We start from the raw sequence: 21031 nt of genomic DNA, 5'->3' as shown, positions 1-21031 counted from the left end.
AACTGAGAACCTACACAAACATCTTATGATTTCTTGTTCCCTGAAAGTCTTTAGTGCATGAGTCCCATGTCCAAGCCCAAAGAATTCCATTTCAGATTAGCAGCATGATGGCATTTCTTCCCCAGAACCCACTGGGTGTTTTTTTTTGTTTTGTTTTTTCACCCACCATGAATGTGTCGTCAAGGGTCAGACTGTCAGGCCTACAGAGCATTTAAAACACATTTGTTGTTGTTGTTTTTTAATTCACATTGTAGGGTCAGTGTTTTGATAGACCGTAGGATATCTAGGGCACTCCTGGCATTGGTCACTACGAGGCTTCCAGGGCGTGATCCACACATGTTGGGAGTGCTGGGTTCTCCGTATATGGACGTTTTTTGTGTTTTCTGTTTCCTTGAACGCTGCTGAAGGCTCTTAGCAGTAAACATGCACACTGTACACCAAAAAAATCACCTTTTTCAAAACACAAAAGCAACAACCAACACATTGCTAAACTGCTTTTGAGAGCGTTTGCCTAATGGCATCTGAGATTTGTTCCACCACCCCGGTATCAACCACTTCCGCTTTAAACAGGTTAAGCAAAAGCTGATATTTTTTAAAGAAAAAGAAAACTTGCTGGGCACAGGCTTCCCACTTTCTTTCCTGTGGTTATTTTCAACATTACACTTTTTGTCCCCCAGTAAAAGACTACTGTAGTAATTTTAAATCTGTCCTTTCAACATTTAACTTCCCACACACTTTTGCTGACTGTTTGGATGGAATGGCGTATTGATCTAAGTTTCTTCACACTTTCACTCCTGTGGTCTTCTCTTCCTCCCACCTGTCCTCCCTGCCTCACTCATTCTCAGTGTCAGCAGTACCGTGAGAGCACATCCGTCCTGGAGAACCAGCCAGCGGGGACATTTGTTCTGCAGGTTCATGCTGTGGATGCTGACGAAGGCTCCAATGGCAGGGTCACATATGGCTTCATGCACAAAGACTCTACTGTGCCTGCATTTAGTATACACCCAGAAACCGGTACGGAAACACACAAGCACTCGTGTACACACACATACACATGCAGGACAACACATATGCTTTTATCCCACGTGGATAATATTTTACAACATGTTCCTTTCAGTCTGTCAGTCTGTGGTCGATATTGTGCAGGGAATAAATGGAAAAAGTGCTGGACACGAGCCACTTTGGGTTTTTGATTATTAAGCTTATTTCAGGCATGTTTCAGCTTGATTCATTATATATAAAAATAGTATCTGCAGATTGGACTGAATTGTTATGCAGCTTTACCTGTAGTTGAGCTAAACGTTATCATGCATTAATATGTCTATATGTTATGGAGCTTTTTATTCAGTAGCAACAGTAGAGCATGAGATATTGTAAATTACATTGCTAAAAATTATTTCTAAAATAAATAATAAAGACAATTCTCTTTGGACTTGACGATAACTACTCTTGAAAAAGTCTCATTTTCTTTCATAATGTGCCTCTCATCTTCCCTACTGTGTTTAAAGTTTAGCTTCGAGGCAGGCAGAGGCAATCATTTTAGCGTTAAATTACAAGTACTCTGGGGGACACGAGACCAAGCAGTGTTTGCTATGATTCAGCTATCTGATCGACCTTGTTATCTCTGTCTTTCTAGGAGTAATTGTGACGGCCAGGAAATTTGACCGTGAACGGCAAAGGGAGTACGCGGTGACAGTGACTGCCACTGACCAGGCGGCTGACCCGCTGATTGGCATTTGTCAGCTGAACATTCTCATTCTGGACCAGAATGACAACAGTCCCAAGTTTGAGAACCTCAGATACGAGTGTCAGTAGATATTAGCTCGACCTGCTGCATCGCAGAATAAAAGCACATGCATATAGATTAAAAACAAGATTTAAAAAAAAAACAAAAAACATTCTCCCTATTTTGACAAGAAAAACTGACGCTAATGAGCTAACAGTGTTGGTGTTAGTATTCCTATGATGGCAGAATTTTTAGTATTACAGAATTGGAGCTCTTTACTAATTGCTCATGTATTCAGTTTTTCATGTCACTGGGGAGTTTCTTTTGTCTTTGTTTTCTGCTTTCTGTTGTTGGTTGTTTAAGCTTCATATTTGTTGTCAAATTGCTGAATTCCTTTCTTAATTAGTTTTGTTTACTAAAGTTTGTCTACAGTTTTTATTGTTTTTTTTGTTTTTTTATTGTTTCAAGTTCGAGTTTCTCTCTTGCCTCTGTGCTGATGGATGCAATATCAAAGACTACAAATTAAGGTCTCTTGAGCCACTGAATTGCAAAGCACTCTTATTCTTATTCTTCTCCTACAGACTTCCTCCGTGAGGATACTATGATTGGAACTAGTTTCTTACGGGTGGCGGCTCACGACGATGACTTTGGGACCAATGCAGCCATCACATACTCCATGTCTAATGAGCAGCCAGAGTACCTAAGGGTCAACCCACTGACAGGCTGGGTGTACGTTAACCAACCCATCTCGCAGGTACACTTTAGCTATGTTCTGGATACCATTTGCTCTTTTTTAAAAGGCTTAACTCGTACAGTTTTCCGTTCCTATGGAAGTCCATAATGAGATTCCAGATGCATAACAAACACATGAATAACCTATGCAGCTACTTATCTTGCAGGATTCCTTGGAGCTTCAAGCTCAAGCTATTCTAAATGATAGAAAAACTCTGAAATTGTGAGACTTCCTTTAATAATTCTACTGGAGAACTATAAAAAAGGCAGCAGGGAACTTCAGATTTTAACTAAACTAAGCTACTTCTCCCAGTATCCAAGTACATTTGCATTCCAGCCCTTTATTTGTTGACCGTGAGGGGGCAGAAGTCCTGTGGCCAGCAGCAGACCGCAGCCCGTGAATGTGATAATGTCTTCACTAAGGCCTTTTTCTTTGCCTGCAGGAGAATTTCTGTTATTTCTCTCACTTCACTGCTTCTGCCTGCTTCACTGCCAACAAGAAAAACAATCTTGGTGGGAACATGAACAAGCAATAGAGGAAATTGCCACGTAGCCTGTGCAAAACAAGTCTGCACCTCAGATGAGTGCTGTAGTGATAAAAGCCCCAAAATCAGCGGCGAACCATCTTCCAGTGCCAAGACGAATGAATGTTTGTAACCTCTGCACCTTGCATCTTATACTGACCTCTGGAACCAAGCCAGTATTTTTGGTTTCACTGGATTGTTCGCCAGAACATGGCCCTGTTTGAAAATATAAACTTCTTTTCCTACTAATGAGTACAAATGAACAGATCCAGGCAATGCCTACATGCTTACCTCTTCATCATTTGCCAGCATGACAGCCTCAGTGTCTTAATTGCTGAGAGCAAAGATTGAAATAAAAAGTGCTTTTTTTGTAACTGCAATAAATATTGCTATTGGAAAAGCTTTTATTTCACTCAGAATTATGAAATTACAACTTGCCCATAACATCCACAACTTGGTTCATAAACCACGAGGCTCTGGACAAAACTTCCCCAAATAATGACAGCTCATTCACACTGGGGTTACAGAGTATTGTTACGTTTTTTCTCTTTACTTGCCAGAACAGATCATTTCCTCTGATTGCAGTGGATAAAGCTAATTGCTCTTGTAAGGGTTGCAAAACTCCATTCCCCTCCGTTGCTCGACAATGAGCCATGCCCTTCAATCAATACACTTATCTTTAAGTATGTTTACCCGAATGCAGCTTACCGTCGATTTCATCCTGCACTGAAGTGTGGAAAATGGATTGGTTGCCGAAATCAGTTTGATCTAGTTTCACATTGTTCTTCCGTCTGTAAGGAAGCCACGATTACGCACCCCTCGGTCACACTGAATACAACATCTTGTGACTTTCTCTCCCCCTTCTCGTCTTTTTGCCTGTGTGGACTTCTTTCCACAGAGGACCTACATTACCAGAGACATTGTGGCTACAGATGGAGGAAACAGGAGCAGTTCAGTGGAGCTGGCTGTTACCATCACCAATGTGAAGAACCAGCCTCCACAGTGGGAAAAAGACAACTACAACGTAGTCATACCAGAAAACACCGTCCGGGACACACCCATCGTGGTATGTTGCTCCGGGGTTGCACAGAAACATATGGGTTTGAATTCAGTTCAGTGCAAATTTATTTATACATTAGCAATTCTCACCAGTTGCTTTGGGGCTCTCTATATGTAAGGTAAAGATGAAGAGGTGAAGAGAAGCTAATATTGGAGAAACATGATCTCTCTTTCTAGTCTCTGGTACAGCACAACAGATAAATCGGCCTAAAGCTTGAAGAAGTGTGCTCTGCTCTTCAACCAGTGTGGATAAAGCTGAATGGGGAATGCAGTCTTTGCCCCTCCCTCATTACCACTATAAAATGCCCCTGATTTCTTGAGATATGAATGTGTGTAGCTGTGTCATGCATTTAAGACAACTTGAATGAAAAAAAAATGTTAAAGAGATGGTTGTCTTTATTTGTGGTGAACGAATGCACCAGAATAAACAGTTGCAGCAGTAAACTTGATGACTGAAGCTATAACCAGACATACAATATGCAAAATAAATTAGTTGATACTGTGTAATCTAATCACTAAAAAGTAATGGCCTGGCTTTTATATAGTTTTATAGTTTTCTACTCTTACTGAATAATAAAAGCACTTTCTACTACTCGCTTTATCACACATGTATTCCTACTGAGCTTTATTCTGTTCCTCTAAACACACACAGACACACACACGCTCATTCTGATGGATGCCCAAGGAGACTTGCACATGCAGAACGGAGGAGTCAGGCTTCCTCCAGAGCACACAAATAGATCAGTACTTACACAGTATGTTTTTATATATATGAATTGTGTTGTGTTTATGTCAAGTACATGTTAAGTGGGATATGTACATGTATGTAAAAGATGCACTTGACATGCCATGAATCCATATTTATACGTTAATAATTTTATTTTTCTTTGTTTGAAGGAGTACTTACTTTGATTTTAAAATTCAACGTTTTGTTTTTTGTCTTTTTTTGTTTTAAACTCATCTAGTGTCTAATTGGCAGTCGGGCTTTTCCTGCTCGTTTTTCGGGGGCAATTATCACATGTATAATGCTAGTGTTTTCAGATTCTTTCTGTACACAAAGCCCTGCTACACTGTAATCCATTTTTCATGGTAACAATTTTTTTTTTTCAAAAAGTTTTAGTGGGGATTTTCTCAGCGGGCTTTTTACTTTGGTCTTCAATAATAAAGGAGTTATGTGGAAATACTGCTTTTATGCACAAGTATAAACTGGAAAAACTGGAGAAAAAAAGGCCCAGTTTTAGTAAAAATAAAGATTAAAGATTGTACAGACTATGAAACAACATAAAAAAAAACCCATTGTTTGGCATCGTGGCATCAAGCTTAAAAACATATTATGCAAAGTTTGTGGATTATTGCTGACCAAAGATGTTTGTTGCATGTTAATCCTGATGTTATCCCTTCCTAAACGTGTCTGAAGAGAAGAGCAGAGGCCCGTTTTGTGTCGGTCTTCCCTCACAATCTTTTTACAGCTTTGATGTGTTTTTAAGGCATTCAGTCGGTCTTAATGGCGAGCAACAACAAAAGAGTGTAACTGTGTAGGAAGTGTGTGGGATGCCAGTGCAGCTACAGGTTTAGGAACCGCAGCTACAGAAAAATGCAGACATTCAAAAGACCCTTAAATCTGTTGATTCATTGCTTGTGTGGTTCAGATGTATCCTGTCAACAGCACTTTGTTATTTATGGACATGGCTTTTCATGCCATTAACAGTATTTTCTAAGAGTCTCTTGGAAGCAGTTTAATCCATTAAAGTTTATGATGAATATTCAAACTCAAAGGGTTGAAATAAAAAGACATGGGAGAATACTTTATACGGCACTGTGTGTGTTTAATTGTGTTTGTTCGAGATGCTGATAAAGGGAAGCACACAGAGCGCGGTCCCTGCGGTATGGAGTATAAATTGAGATGGCAGATCAGTGTTGATTTGACCGTTGAGCAAAGATAAAATGACTCTCGGTGGGTTGTTAAATCTCTGCCATGGACATTTTGAGTTTTTATGTCCTAAATCGGGGCATATAGTAGTCAGACATGTTTGCTAGTTCCGCATGCCTCGCAGGGTGTCTCATTATTGTAGCTGCCATGCTCTGCAGGTTGAATGGATACAGCTAGGTCACCCATAGGCAAGCCGCATCGTGCCCGAAATGGCATTTTTGATTTTAATTGGGGTGTATGTGGCATCAGCTTTGAATAGTTTCTCCTTAATTAGTTTATGGAGAAAGCAGAATGAAGAGCAGAGTGTTTCCCTTTCATCCCACAACATTTCAGCGGGTTGTTGTCTAGTGTAACAGTTTGAGACTTTCTATTATTTTAGTGTTCATTATTGTGGGCTGTAAAAGGCTTTTTTCCCATTTGGGCAGATCGTTTTCCCCCTATTTGTAATGCACCCTTCAATTGGAGCTCAGCAGTAGCTCTTTACACTTCCCTTCCTGTCCTGAGGGTCACTGCTGGAATTTAGCATTTTTCCAGCTCTCAGAGTTCATAATTGGAAACATGTAAAAAATTTGCCAAATGCAAATTGCTGTTGGTTTTCTGGATTTCTGTGCTGTTGGTCATCTCTCAAGTAGAATCGTTATGGGTGACTTCCAAATATGAGAAAATGAGAACGACACGTGGAAGCAAATATACCCAAACCTTGTTGTGGGTATTAAATGTGAATTCAGTCGTTTATTTGGTAAGACAACTTCCAGGGAGTCAGAGTAACTCATTTATAGTGACACTTTATCTAATGGGAACAAGGAGAAAAAAAGAAGTTCATTAAATCATTTATTGTGCAGTTTATTGAGTTTTCTGAGGAACCACTAGTGGACTTTGACCATTTCAAAGACTTCTTCCCAGACATGGATGAAGGCTACACTAAACTTCCTTCTGTGGAGATTTTAATATTTATGTGACAGCCCCTCTGTGGTGGTGTCATGCAGACAAAAAAGTGAGGTATCCCATTGTTTTGATATTTTGCCTTTATTGTTTCCCTCTTTTCTTATCTTTGTTCCAAAAAGACCATCAAAGCCACTTCACCTCTTGGAGATCCCAGAGTAACTTATAATTTGGAGGATGGCATGGTCCCAGAGACCAACATGCCAGTGCGCTTTTACTTGACCCCCAACCGAGAGGATGGTTCGGCATCTATCCTGGTGGCAGAGCCCCTGGACTATGAGACCACCAAGAACTTCATGCTGAGGGTTCGAGCTCAGAATGTTGCTGCTGTACCACTGGCTGCCTTCACGACAGTCTATGTCAATGTCACTGGTAAGCCCTCTTTTATTCACGCTTTCTTTTTGTAATTTAGAATCTCTAAATGTAACATGTTTCATTTGATATCTCATGGAAATTGTCACAACAGTCGCCCTGTGGAATAATTTAGCCTTCCCTGTGTCACATTTTATTTATTAAAACTTACTGTTTTAACAATAGATGCCTTTAATAAATGCCCGTTAAGTGAACAGTAAACATAAGCAAAACAATGTTGTTAAAACATGGTATGATTAAAGGTACAAGGACAATGTCACACAGATGCATTAAATCAGAAGCAGGTAAGAATTTAGCGAGAGGAAGTTCAGCAAAGGAATGAATTTCTATTCTGTGACAAAACAAAAAAATGCCAGTCGAGTCGTTTTTTTTTGGTCAGGCTGCGTAAAGTAAGCTCCAAACAGAATTAATTTCTCGAGTTTTCTTGAGTTTTCAAGATACAGAAAAATAAAATCAAGAAAATACTTGATAATAAGCGTCATTATGCATCTTTGGGAAATAAGTCCAAATAACTCCAAAAGTACCTTCTTTTCTAACTTACCATCAACACAATTGATAACATTACTAGTAATTTCATCAGTTATTAGTTACACAGTCATTTGTTTGCAATAAAATAACTTAAGTTGAATTTAAGATCGCGCATGATGCCATTTAAATATCACACAGTTAGGTAATGGTATACTATACTCCTCACAGTACAGTGTGCAATGAGACAACTTGATAACTTGTAAATACAGATAGATTCTCAGCACAGTCTTTGTTTTTAAAATTATGTCAATGTAGATTTTGTCAGTCAGCATTGAACTTCCAAAAATCCAAATTTGAGCGATGCAGGGCAGCGACCTCGTTAACGTCAACATTTCATTGTCAATTGTTATCTGATAGTAAAAAAAAAAAAGAAAAATAGAATAGAATAGAATAATACTTTAATTGTCCCACAAGGGGAGATTTGGTTGTAACAGCAGCCAGAAATAATATGTATAAATAATAAATATGTCCATAGGAACAAATGTGTTATGAAAAAATGCAGCAGAGGGAGGGGAGAGAGTAGCAAACACACATAAACAGCTTGCAGAAAGCCAGCGGTGGCACATAAAGCAATATGAGCAGCACACACCTAGTACTGCACTTAAAAATGAGTTCATGACTGCTTTGCCCACACTCTGTGGCTATAGAGTCAGCACAGAACAACATGAAGGTGATGGTTTGGTCATTTGTTGGTTAAATAAGAGTTTTTTATTGTTTTACTTGCTGTCAAAGTGACCTTTTTTATAATTTACCAGAGCCATAATGTTTCTGTTAAACCCAGCAGCCTCTTTTTACACTAAAAAAGTGAAGAATGCGGTGTCGCTGTATGACTCTGATGTTTAGTTAATGTGTTACAATACCAGTCGCACAAACTAAACTGAGGCGGAAACAGGTTGTGTATTTGATAGTGAAAACAGTTAGTTGCAGCTCTACATGCATGTTGCTGATAAAACATGTTTTCTTTTGAGCATTCTCATCTTCTGTGGTACTCTTTGACTCAGTACAATAGAAAAGTTCAGTTCAGATTATTATTGTTGTCTTGTTATTCAGCATTGATCTGTTGTTGTACTGGTCCTTTCTAAATTGAGGCCACAGAAGAAAATAAAGACTGAATAGAGATGGCAGGGCAGCCGAAGTCTGCCAATTGAGCTCCAATTTTCCAGTAGAGTTGTTTAAAACTACACAAATCCAAATTATTTTGAAGAATTTGACAGCTTTTGGGAGTGAGCATAGATATATACATATATATGCTTAACCCCAGTGCCTCGCTGCCACTGCAGATCTCACCCTGTCACTCAAAGCTCACATTTTCCAATGAAAGGTCACTCTTCTCTATCATTTTTATTCTACCATTATTAGTTTGGTCTGTTGCAGTTAATAGTAATGCCCTGCTGACCAGACACGAGCTATGAATTCCCTTGTAACATGCATGCATGAACACACACACACATATGCACACATACACATACTCCATTTCGAACTGGTCTTAATCCAGTAAGAAATAATTAATTCTCACAGACCCTCTCTTTCTTTTTCCCGACTTTCCTCTTCTCTTTTCGCCCACCCCTCCTTCCCCTTATCTGTCTTAATAAGAAAGCTCTTTGACTTCTCCAGAGGCAGTCAGTCTGAGGAAGTGAGGGAGGTCTAATGGATTTAAGGCCCCATTTTTAATTCATAGATTAAGACATTTGCTGAGAAGAAAGGAGAAAGAAAAAAGGTATATGAAGCAGCATTAGATTTAATGCGTGGCTCTGTTCAAGTCATTTCTGTAATGCTTTTGGTCTTAAATCAGCTGTGTTAAAATCTGGCTTCCGCTGTTGAGGAAAACGTAAGCTCTCGTCCTCCTCACTGGTTCTTGGTACTGCCTGCGTTTCAACTTTTGGCTTATAACTTTCTGTCTTTCTTTTTGTTATGGTTCAAGGTAAGTGATGTGAAAAAAAGCCCAGTTTTTTTGTCCAGTATTGAGCGCTCTAATGCACGCTTTGATCCTCATTTTGTCCCAAACTGGGGAAAAATAGTTGCGATATTGAAAACTGTGCAAAGACATAATTGGTTGCTGTTACAGTAAATATAAAGACTAGCATGATTACGCCACTTTATGTCCCACTGTGCTGATACTCATCCCTTATGATGATGAGAATTGGTTGAAAGCAGTTACTTTGCAAACCAGTTGTTTCATTTTTGTTTTTTAGAAGATTTTATGGCATCATAATCATGCGAGATTTGCCAGTCTTTAAGCTGTGAGCTTACAGTGAGCTTACAGAGAAACCACAGATGGTTTGGGTAAATTGGCATACTTGACTCGTAATTTGCTTACTTTCAAAGCCCCTCAGACTGCAGCTTGTTTTTCCTTTTCAGTGCTTTCTGTGTTTTGTGTTTCATTGATCCAGTAGGTTGAAGTTAGTCTTCATCTAGTCACCTGTCAGATATTGCTTGCCCTTTTCCATTTTCCAGATGGTCCTTTGTAAGAAAACACTTGGCACCAAAGGGCAGTCAAACCAAATCCTCATCTGACTGGTTTTTGGGTTTTTTCAGTTTTCATGACTTTATATTATGTTTGCATTATAAAGTGGAAAAGAGCCACTTTGGTGAGATGCTTCAGGTAACAAACCAAACAGCACTGCACAGGGGTTTCTAATACTCTGATAGAAGTTATCACAGATGCACTTATTTTAGATTTGTCACAATGATTAAAATGTGTTTTATTTTATTTATTTCTTTTTACAGATGTTTAAAAACAAAGTGACCTTTTTCTCTTCACTTTTGTCTACAGCAGCAGTGCTTTGCAGCAGCCTGTTAATAGCAATGCGAATTGTGGAAAAAAATCAAGCTAATTACAGAGCAAAATAAAATGAAGTTCTAATTGCAAACAGATTGTTTGAAAGTTTGTTGCATGTGGCTCCATGTGACCTGACACTGACATGAAGGCTGCTTTATTGTGCTGGAGCTAAAGTGCTTCTAACACAAATTCCATTTACAAGTGATCAAAATTTATAGAGTATTTCTGAACATCTGGGGTTTTTTGTTTTATTAAAAAAAGAAGCATATAAGTGTAGGTTTAAAAGATCTTAATTGTACAAATAAATGTAAAGCAACCAGGAGAGGAAGAATATGCTCTGTGCATTTGGTGCTGCCCAGAAACACTGCTGCCAAACTGCAGTCAAACGCTAACATGTGGAAAGTAGGAAACGAAAAGTAGTAAAAGAAGCCATCTATGTCCACTGTGAGCGACCATCTTTGAACAGAGGCAGGGCTTACGACACCAACTGTCTGCCATCTATAATCCAGTTTTGAGTTCCCTCCCCAGACGCCTTAACGCCCACTCACACCCTGGGCCATCTGACCTCAGGAATTCGCATGATGAGGTGGGGCCAGGTTTCACAATGAGCTCACCCGAAACCCTGGCTGATTGGGACCCACACCCAGTTTCACACCTTGGCTCAGGCGATTAGAGGATCATCAGGGGGTCCTTTTGTCCCTCTGTGGGGGGTTACTCCCACTAGGTTTAAATCTGGGACTCCCCACCATTTGATCTTAGAACTGAAGAAGCTTCTCGGATGAGAGGTGAAACGTCTTCAAGCAACTTAAAGAAGTCCAGACGCTTTTCTTTGCAAGCTCCTTCGACTACGATGACCTGGATGACTGAGAACCTTCACAGACATGAAACAAAAAGTATTTTTGCCAGTGAATCACCAGTTGAATAAATATAATTAGAATAAAATTACTGTTGTTTCTTTAGTTGTTTTTGAAGGAGAAAAGGGAGCTTAAGTTATTGTAAGCAGGTGAGGATGTCAGAGGTCTGTTGTGCTCATTTCCAGCTCTACATTTCCTTTTTTTGGACTCAAGTAGCTTTGCATGACTTGCTGTACATAATAAACATAGTTTATCTTACACTGAGCGCTGCTGTAGCAGTTCATCTTGTTTGAACCAAGATTTTTTTGTTTTGTTTTAAACTTCTGTGACTTTTATGCTATATATAGATATTGTTATACCCAGGGCTGCACATAAGTGGTCCGCAAGTGCGCGTTCGCTGTCAAAATAAAAGACGAGCACCAGATAAGAAGTTGCTCCACCGCAAAAGAAGAGCGTATTCCCGGAAATTCAGAGAATATGCGCTTCTTTTGCGGTTTGAACTCCTTCTGACGTTTCTTTGGCGGTGGGGGAACACCAAAGTAATTGCTTACAGAGCTTGCTTCTTCAACATCTTTAAGAGTTCTGAGCAAATGTCCGTCCTCCTCCAGAAAATCTTACGTACGCAAATGCGTGTTGCAACTTCTTATCTGGTGCGCGTCTTTTATTTTGACAGCGAACGCGCACCTGTGGAACACTTATGTGCAGCCCTGGTTATACCTTCTTTCTTCCTCTGAAGCAGCAGTGATAATCAGTGTGAAAAGTAAGACTAGCTTGTCCCCTTCAGAAAGCCCATCGCTTATCTGTGACATTTCTGTTAAATCCAGTAGATCTCAAATGGAGAAGCATTTTTATTTAACTCTGAGCACTATCTGTATTTCTTCCCTCTCCAGATGTAAATGACAACGTCCCTTTTTTTACTTCATCCATCTATGAGGCCTCGGTCACTGAAGGAGCAGAGTCGGGAGCTTTGGTTTTCCAGGTTTCAGCTAATGACCTGGATTTGGGCCCCAATGGCAAGGTGAGAACAAATCCACACGTTTACACACAAATCATTGTAAAGAGTAATGATGCATCCTTGGTTGAAATGAATGTTTTTGAATTTCTGCTCTGTATTATTTTCATTCTGCTTTTCATTATTCAAGAGGTCTTCTTCCTTGCTGTGCAAATTTGCACTAATTAACTCAGTTTTAGCATCTGGCCTTCTGTATAATTGTGTCTGCCCCCACCTCCCAGATATCTTACTCCCTGCTGGAGGATCGCAGTGGGGACCATCAGTATTTCCGTATCGACCCAGAGCTGGGGTTCATCTACACTCAGGCCGTATTTGACCGTGAGACCAAAAGCTCGTACCTGTTGGAGGTTCAGTCTGTAGATGGATGGGAGTCAGCGCGGCCCGGCAAGCATGGGCAGCCCAACTCTGGTAAATAAGACCAACACTACACAGAACATCTTGTAACTGGATCTATAACTAAGTTGTGATTCCTGTTGTGCTTTTGCTAAGTTTCTTCAGTACTGAGCCTGACTCTTAATAACAACAATTATATAAAGCTGCCAGGTAGGACCTAGGTTTAATTCCTTCAGCTGTCCACTAGTCTAGTTATGATATGCACAACGGAGAAAATCATTTGAATGTAATATTTTGCAGGTTTTAGTTAAATTGTTAGTATGTGTGACAATTTCATTTTGGAGAAAGAAAATGTGCATTTTTTTTTTATTGGATAAAATGGATATTAACAAAGTTTATCTTTGAGGACATAATTTGCAGTTGAAAAGAGGTGATCAATCGCAATCTATGGTATTTCAATACTCAACATATTGCAAAATGTTAAGAATCACAATAATATTGTACTGAAGTGACAATATCACATCATTCGGGGTCTGTTTAGTCCCACCTGTACTGTTAGCATTGACTGTAATACTGCTAAGAAATGTTTGTTGCACTGAATGAAGAGCAGGTGAAACAACATTACACCAGGAAAAGTGTTTAGTCAGAACCTATTTATGCTAATGACTTTTATATAACCTGCGTGAGCTCAGATTGTAGAAATGCAAACCTATCGATGTAATGGATATGAGTCGTAATCTACTTTGCGTTTGTGTAGCGATGGTGGCTCCTCATATAGTGACTGCAAAATAGAGCGAGCACAGAGGAGGAGACGGCTGCAGATAGCTGCTCCGTACTCTTAAGTCTGAAGCTCCAAATCTTCATTGAAGGCAGCAGTAATCTCTGTTTTCCTTTCTGTCGCTTTCCCACATCTGCTCATCTCTCTCTTCGAAAGGACCAAAGGCCATCTTTCTCTTTCCATCTTTCTCTCTTGCACCCCGTCTCCCTCCATCTCTCTATTTCTCTCTCATTTGCTGCCAGATGAAATGCATACATGCGCTGGCTGAATATAGACACGAAGAAACGAACAGATGTTGAGACAGATGGGTGGATGGAGAGAGGTGTTGAAAAACAGCAAAAACACACCAGGATGTATTTTTAATAAATATGATCATAGATTATTAACAGATCCTCTCTCTCGGTCTGACTCACTGACATTTGTGGCAACATAAACAGAAGTTAAATATTAAGAAGAGGAGAGGCGGCAGGAAAGCTGCCAGAGTTATTTATTTGTTTCTGTCATATTAATAATAAATGAGGTGGCATGAAGGAGGATGGATGACAGGCAAATTAACAGATACTTATCACTGATGCAAACACCCACAAGTTAATGTAACAGAGATGTAAAGTGGGAGGAGCTCTGGTTCCACATGATTTTCTTGTGGGGAAAAAAACATGCGACTGACAGTGGAAGCACTTCTCGCCATCAAAATTCTGGAGGCGCCATGAGTGTTAGTCTACTTACTTTTTCTCTAAAAAAGTAATCCTGTTACTTTACTGATTACTTATTTTCAAAAGCAATTAGTTACTTAGTTACTTTTTAAAATCATTATACACAACCTGAATACGTAATAAAGCAACAGACCTTTCAGCCCAATTCTATTTTTTCATCATATAAAATTGAATCAAATGGAAAGCCTCTTTTTAGAAATTGTTTTATGAGTTTTAATCTTTTATTTTTTTCACATTGCATTAAGCAAAAATTGCATCATATGCAACAGTCTTTGACTTGAAGAAATTCTATAACTTTTAATCCTATTTTCTGCATATTTCAGCATATAAAATAAAATAATGTTTCGTGTTTACACTCTTTCAAATAGATGCAAGTAAAACACAGCAAAAAATAAATAAAATCAAAGACTCAGCGGCACTAAGTCCTGTTGCTCTTAAATTTATTTTCACTTGTTTAGCAGGAGTGGGGCAGGTGGAGCTTTGCCCAGTCCAGCAGCGGTCTGTCAGTGGGGGGGACCCGGGGGTTTCTCTGTGAATTTCACATTCCCGTGGCAGCGTGCTCGGTACTTGCTCGAATTTGAAGTTTAAATTTTCACTGTAGAAAGAAGTTTTCTTCCCATGCAGGCTGTACAGCGGATGCTAATGTTTTGGTCACTTTTTATGGACTAAAACTTAAAGTAATGTAAGTACATCCACACTTTGGATTACAGTAACGCTTTACTTGTAACTGCCAGCAAGGCAGATTTTTATTTGGATAGACATTTGCAAAATGAAAGATACATTTCTCAATAGCAAAGATGGTTTAAACCAGGGGTGTCCCACTCCAGGCCTTGAGGGCCGGTGTCCTGCAGGTTTTAGATGTGTCCATATATCCAACACAAAATTATAAATGGATAAATTACCTTCTCAACATGTCTTGAAGTTCTCCAGAGGCCTGAAACTAATCGTTTGCTTCAGGTGTGTTGACCCAGGGTGATATCTAAAACCTGCAGGACACCGGCCCTTGAGGCCTGGAGTTGGACACCCCTGGTTTAAATGAAAAGTGTCACATTAGTGATCATATTGGACATTATTTAACGGATAAAGGTTCATTCTCACAGAAAATATAGACTTGAGAGAAGTATTTGGTCCCGAATAAATAAATAGTGTAGGCTCTTGTACAATCATATTTTGGGAAGGAAAAAGGTCTTATAGTCAGGATCTAGAAAAGTGTGGAAGTGCCTTTAGCTAACTTGATCTCAGACCTCAGTAAACATTTTACTGATGATTTTATTGCCTTTATTATGAGTTTTAAGTGCAATTGAAGACAGCATGATGTTGATTTCATAATTTTAGATCTCAATTAGATTAAAAGCAGGCTATGTTTTAGGGAACAGGTAGCTTTGAGTTTCAGGCCCATACATTGCTTATCCTGTCCTTTGGTAGTTCAGTCCCTGGCTGTTCCAGTCTGCATGCCAAAGTATTCTTGGGTGAGACACTGAACTCCAGTTTGCTGTCTGATGCAGCCATCAGAGTGTGCGTATTGGATAGAAAGCACTTAGGTAGAGCATAGGTAAAAAAAAAAAAAGAGCTTAAATGAATGGGTGAAAGAGGCAAGTTGTATAAAGTTCTTTGAGTGCTCAAGTAGAATATGCAATTTTATACATTCAGTAGTCAAAAAGTCAATTTATGACTGCTGAAAAGACAAGAGCATTAACAAGCCTTAATGTGGACTCAGTGTAACTCATCTCAACTGGAATTACAAGGAATTACAGTGCTTCCTCTGGTCCTCAGAGAAATTCAGCCATAGTCACAAGTACAATCTATGGCTTACAGCAAAAAGCAGCTTTGAATGATTAGATTGGTGGATGTTCGGAATAAGCTTTATATAAGATAGAAAAAGGAGCTTATATTGCTTCCCCCTCTAAATTGTGGCTTTGGTGTAGTAGTACATCATCCATCCATCCATCCGTCTTCTTCCACTTGTTCCATTCAGGGTCTCTGCTGGTCTGGAGTCTGTCCAGCTGTCATTGGCTAACAAGTGGGATGCTATGTTATGTTATGTTTTGTAAAAGAGTTTCATCACTTTTATACCAGTGAAGACTTTTAGCATTTCAGGTAAGCAAGGTCAGCATATCGGGTAGCAACATCATCCCAGCACACATAAATTGCTTTGCAACACCAAGAGATGTTGCAAACTAGAGACAACAGACAGTCAATTAGTCAGAAAGGATAATTCTGATTAACACTGTTTTCACAGGCACAAAGCTGCTACTCGCAACTCGTGTTGGGGTGGATTTGGGTTCATAGTTTTAACACATGCATGGCACGAAAGTGTGAAAACATGGATGAGTGGGCATCATTAACAGATGAGAGGGAGGATAAGGGGATGACTGCTACATCTGCTTTTCCATTTCCTGTATTCATGTTTCGCCTCTTCTTACCTTTTTCTCTCCGACAGACTCCGACACTTGAAAAGCTCTGGCATCTGTGACTTGCTTTGTTATAGCTCCAAGGGCTGCATTAGCTTGCTATTTGTGCCACGAACTGTATACCAACTCTTCCACCCTGGTTTAAATATTTTATCTCATCTTAAAGCTGTATTGCAAATTATGCTTGTTTTGATACAGATATCAAAGGAAATATGGTGTGTTGGGTTGCTCAACTGCTGAGCGTTACACTGATCCCCCCAGGGTGCTTCATACTCTGCTTCAGCCTGTGGTTGCATGCTGTAAAGAAGCAGAACCAGCTGAATTTACCAGTAACACAGAGTGAAAATGTGGAGACAGATGGCAGATATAAAAGCACCGGAAAGACAACAATTATATATATATATATTGTGAATGCATGAAGAAAAGTCTACCTTTTTATCTGCATCACTGCAAATGATAGTTTCCTTTTAAAAAGGTGATGGAATAAGAACAGCCTCATCTTAATAATAGTGTCTCTGTCTTACTTTTTTTTCCAGACACAGCATACGTACGCATTTTTATTAGCGACGTCAACGATAACAAGCCGGAGTTTGCACAGGCCTCCTATGAAGTCGATGTGGATGAGGACGCTGATGTGGGCTTTGCCATTCTCACAGTCAGCGCCAACGACGGGGACGAAGGTGGGTGGCACGGATAAAGGATTCTGTATGTACTTGTGCATTTCGGAATTTTGGGATATGTAGGAGTGATGATGGCGATGGCACTGTATGTTCAATATTGAGCACATTTTCTCCAGCTCATTGCTGAAGTGTTTTGCTTTCCCTTCACCAAAGAAAAACTTTCACCCTTCACTGCTTTTGTCTAACCCCCTATTACTTTGAGGAAAGGTTTGCAGTGTAAAACATGTAATTAAAAAAAACTGCAATACGAGAGGTTGAAACAGAAAACTGAACTCTTTTAATAAAACCTTTCAATGATTTAAAAAAAAACATCTTTACTGTAGTCAAGGATTCTTATTCTTACTACAGCCTTTAAATTCTTGCTATTAATGTTGTCATTTTTTAAAAGTCATCAGTGGCAAATTGGCTTTATTCTAAAATAAACACTGTTTACATTTGAGAAGGTGGTCCTGAGTTGATGTACCAGGTACTTTTAATTCCAGACATCTTAAAGACTGGTTCATCCTTTCACTGAACTTCCCTAATTAAAAACACCAATTATGGAGCCATGTTAGGATATAAGAGCTTTCCAAAGTCCCAAAATGAAAAAATTTATCTTTGTGGGGGAACACGCCAAGAAACTCAGCTGTCATGGCCAGAGGCAAATGTCAGCTCATGACAGAAAAGACAAGACCATAATTGCACTCAGGAAGAACACACATCTCTAACAGCTAATATTTAATGCATGTTTCCTGAAGTGGTAGCGACAGCAAGGAACAAAATCTACAGATTGTAAATAAAATAAAATATTAAATGCTCACTATAAACAGCCAAAGCTATTTACAGTGGTGGGTGACTGAAACCGAGCTGAAAGAGAGTCTACGAGTCACGTTTGGACTTACTTGGGCAGAGAGAGGCGTGTGGGAAACAGTAGCTCTTTTTTGGCTATCAAAGCAGAGTGAATTAATGCCTTTGAGATAAAGAAACTGAACTAGAGTTTAAAAAATTAATAAAAAGAGCTTGTATGTAATACCGGAAAGATTCCCTCTATATTTATTTAACACTGTTTCATTTGACTTTTGAACATGAAAAGTTGAAAACTGATACATGTTCATCATCATAAGGTCAAAGGGGACCTAATTATGTTCATTTCTAGCTCCATATTTTTATTCCTGGATTCTTGGACTAGAATAGGTTTACATATCACAACCCCTCAGTTCTGAAATAAGCTGTAGTCATGGTAAAAAGTAGTAGTACACCTGCTTTCACTTCAGGTTTCATATCGGGGGGAAATAGAAATGATCTAGTCTTACCTGGTCTGTCTCTCTCCATGTGTTTGCTCCATGTGTTGTCCAATTATTTGGATTTTCTCTGTATTATTGTAGGGTCTGTACCATACAGTATAAAGTGCAATTTGGTGCTATATAAATAAAACTGAATTGAATTAATAAAAACTAAGCCAAAATGCAGAAGCAGTGTGTGAAAAACTGAGTACATCTTTTGATATAACATCTTGTTCGAAACACTTTTAGTAGCTGGATTTGCTGGTTTTTGGGATTATTGGCCCATGGCATGAGCCAACTCGGGCCAAGCTTCAGCTGTCGGCCAGGTGGCCTAACATTTGACTCTAGAAGACTTTGGTATACAGATGAGTTCATGCTCAACTCAATGACTGCAAGGTGCCCAGGTCTCTGGCTGCAACACAAACCCAAATCATCACCCCTCGACCGCTGTTCTTGATGTTCTTGTTGGTATGAGATGTTTATGCTGATATGCTGTGACTGCAAACATGGTACTGTGCATTATGTGTACTTTGGCATGCAGACCGGAACGGGCAACGATCGAATCCAACAACCTTCCCTTTAGTAGATAACTTACTCTGCTTCCCAAACTACAGCTGCCCCAATATGATAGGGTTGTGCTGTTCCTCTGAAGTATTTACCTAATTTTCAGACCTGCAAAGAAGTAGATTATTTTTATTATGTCCTGAAGAACAGAGAGAGCTGTGTATAATAGGTCCTCATTAGAGTAATAAATGCAGTTTTTGCAACCAATGTGGATTTTCAGCCAACACAGGCCAATCGTATTGATTTATTTCCATATGATGAGATTAACATTGACTTTTCTTTTGTGTCCATATGTAGGGTTTCAGTTCTTTACACGTTATTTAATTCAGTTTTTACTAATGTATTAATAAGTGACTAAACTTAGTAAATACATTGGAAACATGGATATAACATAACCAACAAGACAATAAAAGCAAGCTGGCTGACTTGCTACAGTGTGACCTGTTAAACCAAGAAGAGCATAGTACTTTTAAAAATACGTCTCATGTAACTTGCATAAAGCCCTATTTTATAACTCAGTGTATTCAGTTTTGATATCTGTTTTCTGTAATAAAACTTTAAAACCGGATTTACAAATATGCCCGTTCATGTTACTTTTAAACAAAAAATAGTTGTTTTGAACTTTTTGAAAGGCAGAAAAATATCATCCGTCTGAGAAAAAGAAATAGAAACACAGATGCTAGAAGCTTTTTATAGCTTGTAGCAGCTATATAATAAATTTAACTTTCTTCCTTTTTAAGATCTATTGAATGACGAAGAAGATTCAAAAAATTAAAAAGGAAACCTTCAAAAGATAATGTAGCAAGAGGTGTTTATGAATATAGTATATAAACTTACCTGCGTCTGGTTTCATTTGGCCTGGAATTTGCACAGATTTATTTCTAGTGTTATTCATCAAGGAGCTTTACACTTACAAGCCACACCCACACATTGACTCACATTTCCTGCAGTTTTATTTGTGTTAGTCTGATCACTGCTCATTTGTCAGCAAGCTTCCAGCAATCTGCCACTGTTGACTCAAACAGGAAACACAACTGCTGCAACTGATCTTGCGTGCAGTAATTTTTTTTTCACCGCAATCCAGATGTTGTAGCCAGTCTTCTGCCTTAACTGTCGTTTATAATTGCACCTGTAATTCAAATTGAATTCATAAAATGTTTCTGCCTACACTGACAGGCCCCACTTTTCACTTCTAGGCTTTTTTTAAAAAAAAATTGTGCACATCTGGAACATATTACGTGCCAGTTAGGGATCGCCCAGGAATCGGAAGCAGTGCCTGTGTTACAGACAAGAGAGGAAAATTAACTGTCAGGGCTGCATTAAAAAGGGGGGGCTGACTCTTTGGGCTTCCATCATGATTCAGACCACTTCAGTTTCACTCAGCGCAGAAATGGTGTTCGTGTATTTACCAGTGGTAGTGTTTTTGCCGATAAAACGTCCAGTGAATTAAACCTGTAAGCAAGTCGCTCGCAATCCTTTTTAAAAACCAAAGCTATTCACTATTTAGATTTATTTATCATTAAATAATTTTTTATTTTCCAAAACGGTAAAAATAAGCCTTAGAGAAGTCATTTTAAATTTCTCCTCATCAGTGCTTGCCTTAATATGCACACACACACACACACACACACACACACACACACACACACAGAGCAACACACACACACACACACACAGACACATAGCAAAAGACTGCTGGAGTTCAGAATAATGTTACCACAACAGGGAATTGCAATTTGTGTGCATGCTTGATTTTTCTTCTTTCCTTGCGAGGAGTGCAGAATGTTAAGTTAATGAAGGAGGAAAAGAAGGAGATTGTTGAAGTGATTTCT

At 39.1% G+C, this 21031-nt stretch overlaps 1 protein-coding gene across 1 annotated transcript in view; it reads left to right on the top strand.

Annotated features, from left to right (window-relative positions):
- The window catches only part of si:ch211-186j3.6 (neural-cadherin), a 313671-nt gene that overhangs the window by 132651 nt on the left and 159989 nt on the right, over nucleotides 1–21031 (top strand). Inside the window, exons 9-16 of the mRNA XM_005929219.3 lie at nucleotides 846–1014; nucleotides 1637–1807; nucleotides 2308–2480; nucleotides 3881–4048; nucleotides 7036–7285; nucleotides 12337–12464; nucleotides 12680–12866; nucleotides 17230–17373. Coding sequence (XP_005929281.1) covers nucleotides 846–1014; nucleotides 1637–1807; nucleotides 2308–2480; nucleotides 3881–4048; nucleotides 7036–7285; nucleotides 12337–12464; nucleotides 12680–12866; nucleotides 17230–17373 — 1390 coding nt within the window. The remainder of the gene's footprint in view (nucleotides 1–845; nucleotides 1015–1636; nucleotides 1808–2307; nucleotides 2481–3880; nucleotides 4049–7035; nucleotides 7286–12336; nucleotides 12465–12679; nucleotides 12867–17229; nucleotides 17374–21031) is intronic.

This window comes from Haplochromis burtoni, unplaced genomic scaffold, assembly GCF_018398535.1.
Source record: "Haplochromis burtoni strain Fernald_Lab_line unplaced genomic scaffold, NCSU_Asbu1 Contig_121, whole genome shotgun sequence".
Taxonomy (NCBI): Eukaryota; Metazoa; Chordata; class Actinopteri; order Cichliformes; family Cichlidae; genus Haplochromis; species Haplochromis burtoni.
Note: the sequence above shows the minus strand (reverse complement) of the source record. Positions and strands in the feature narration are given on the sequence as shown.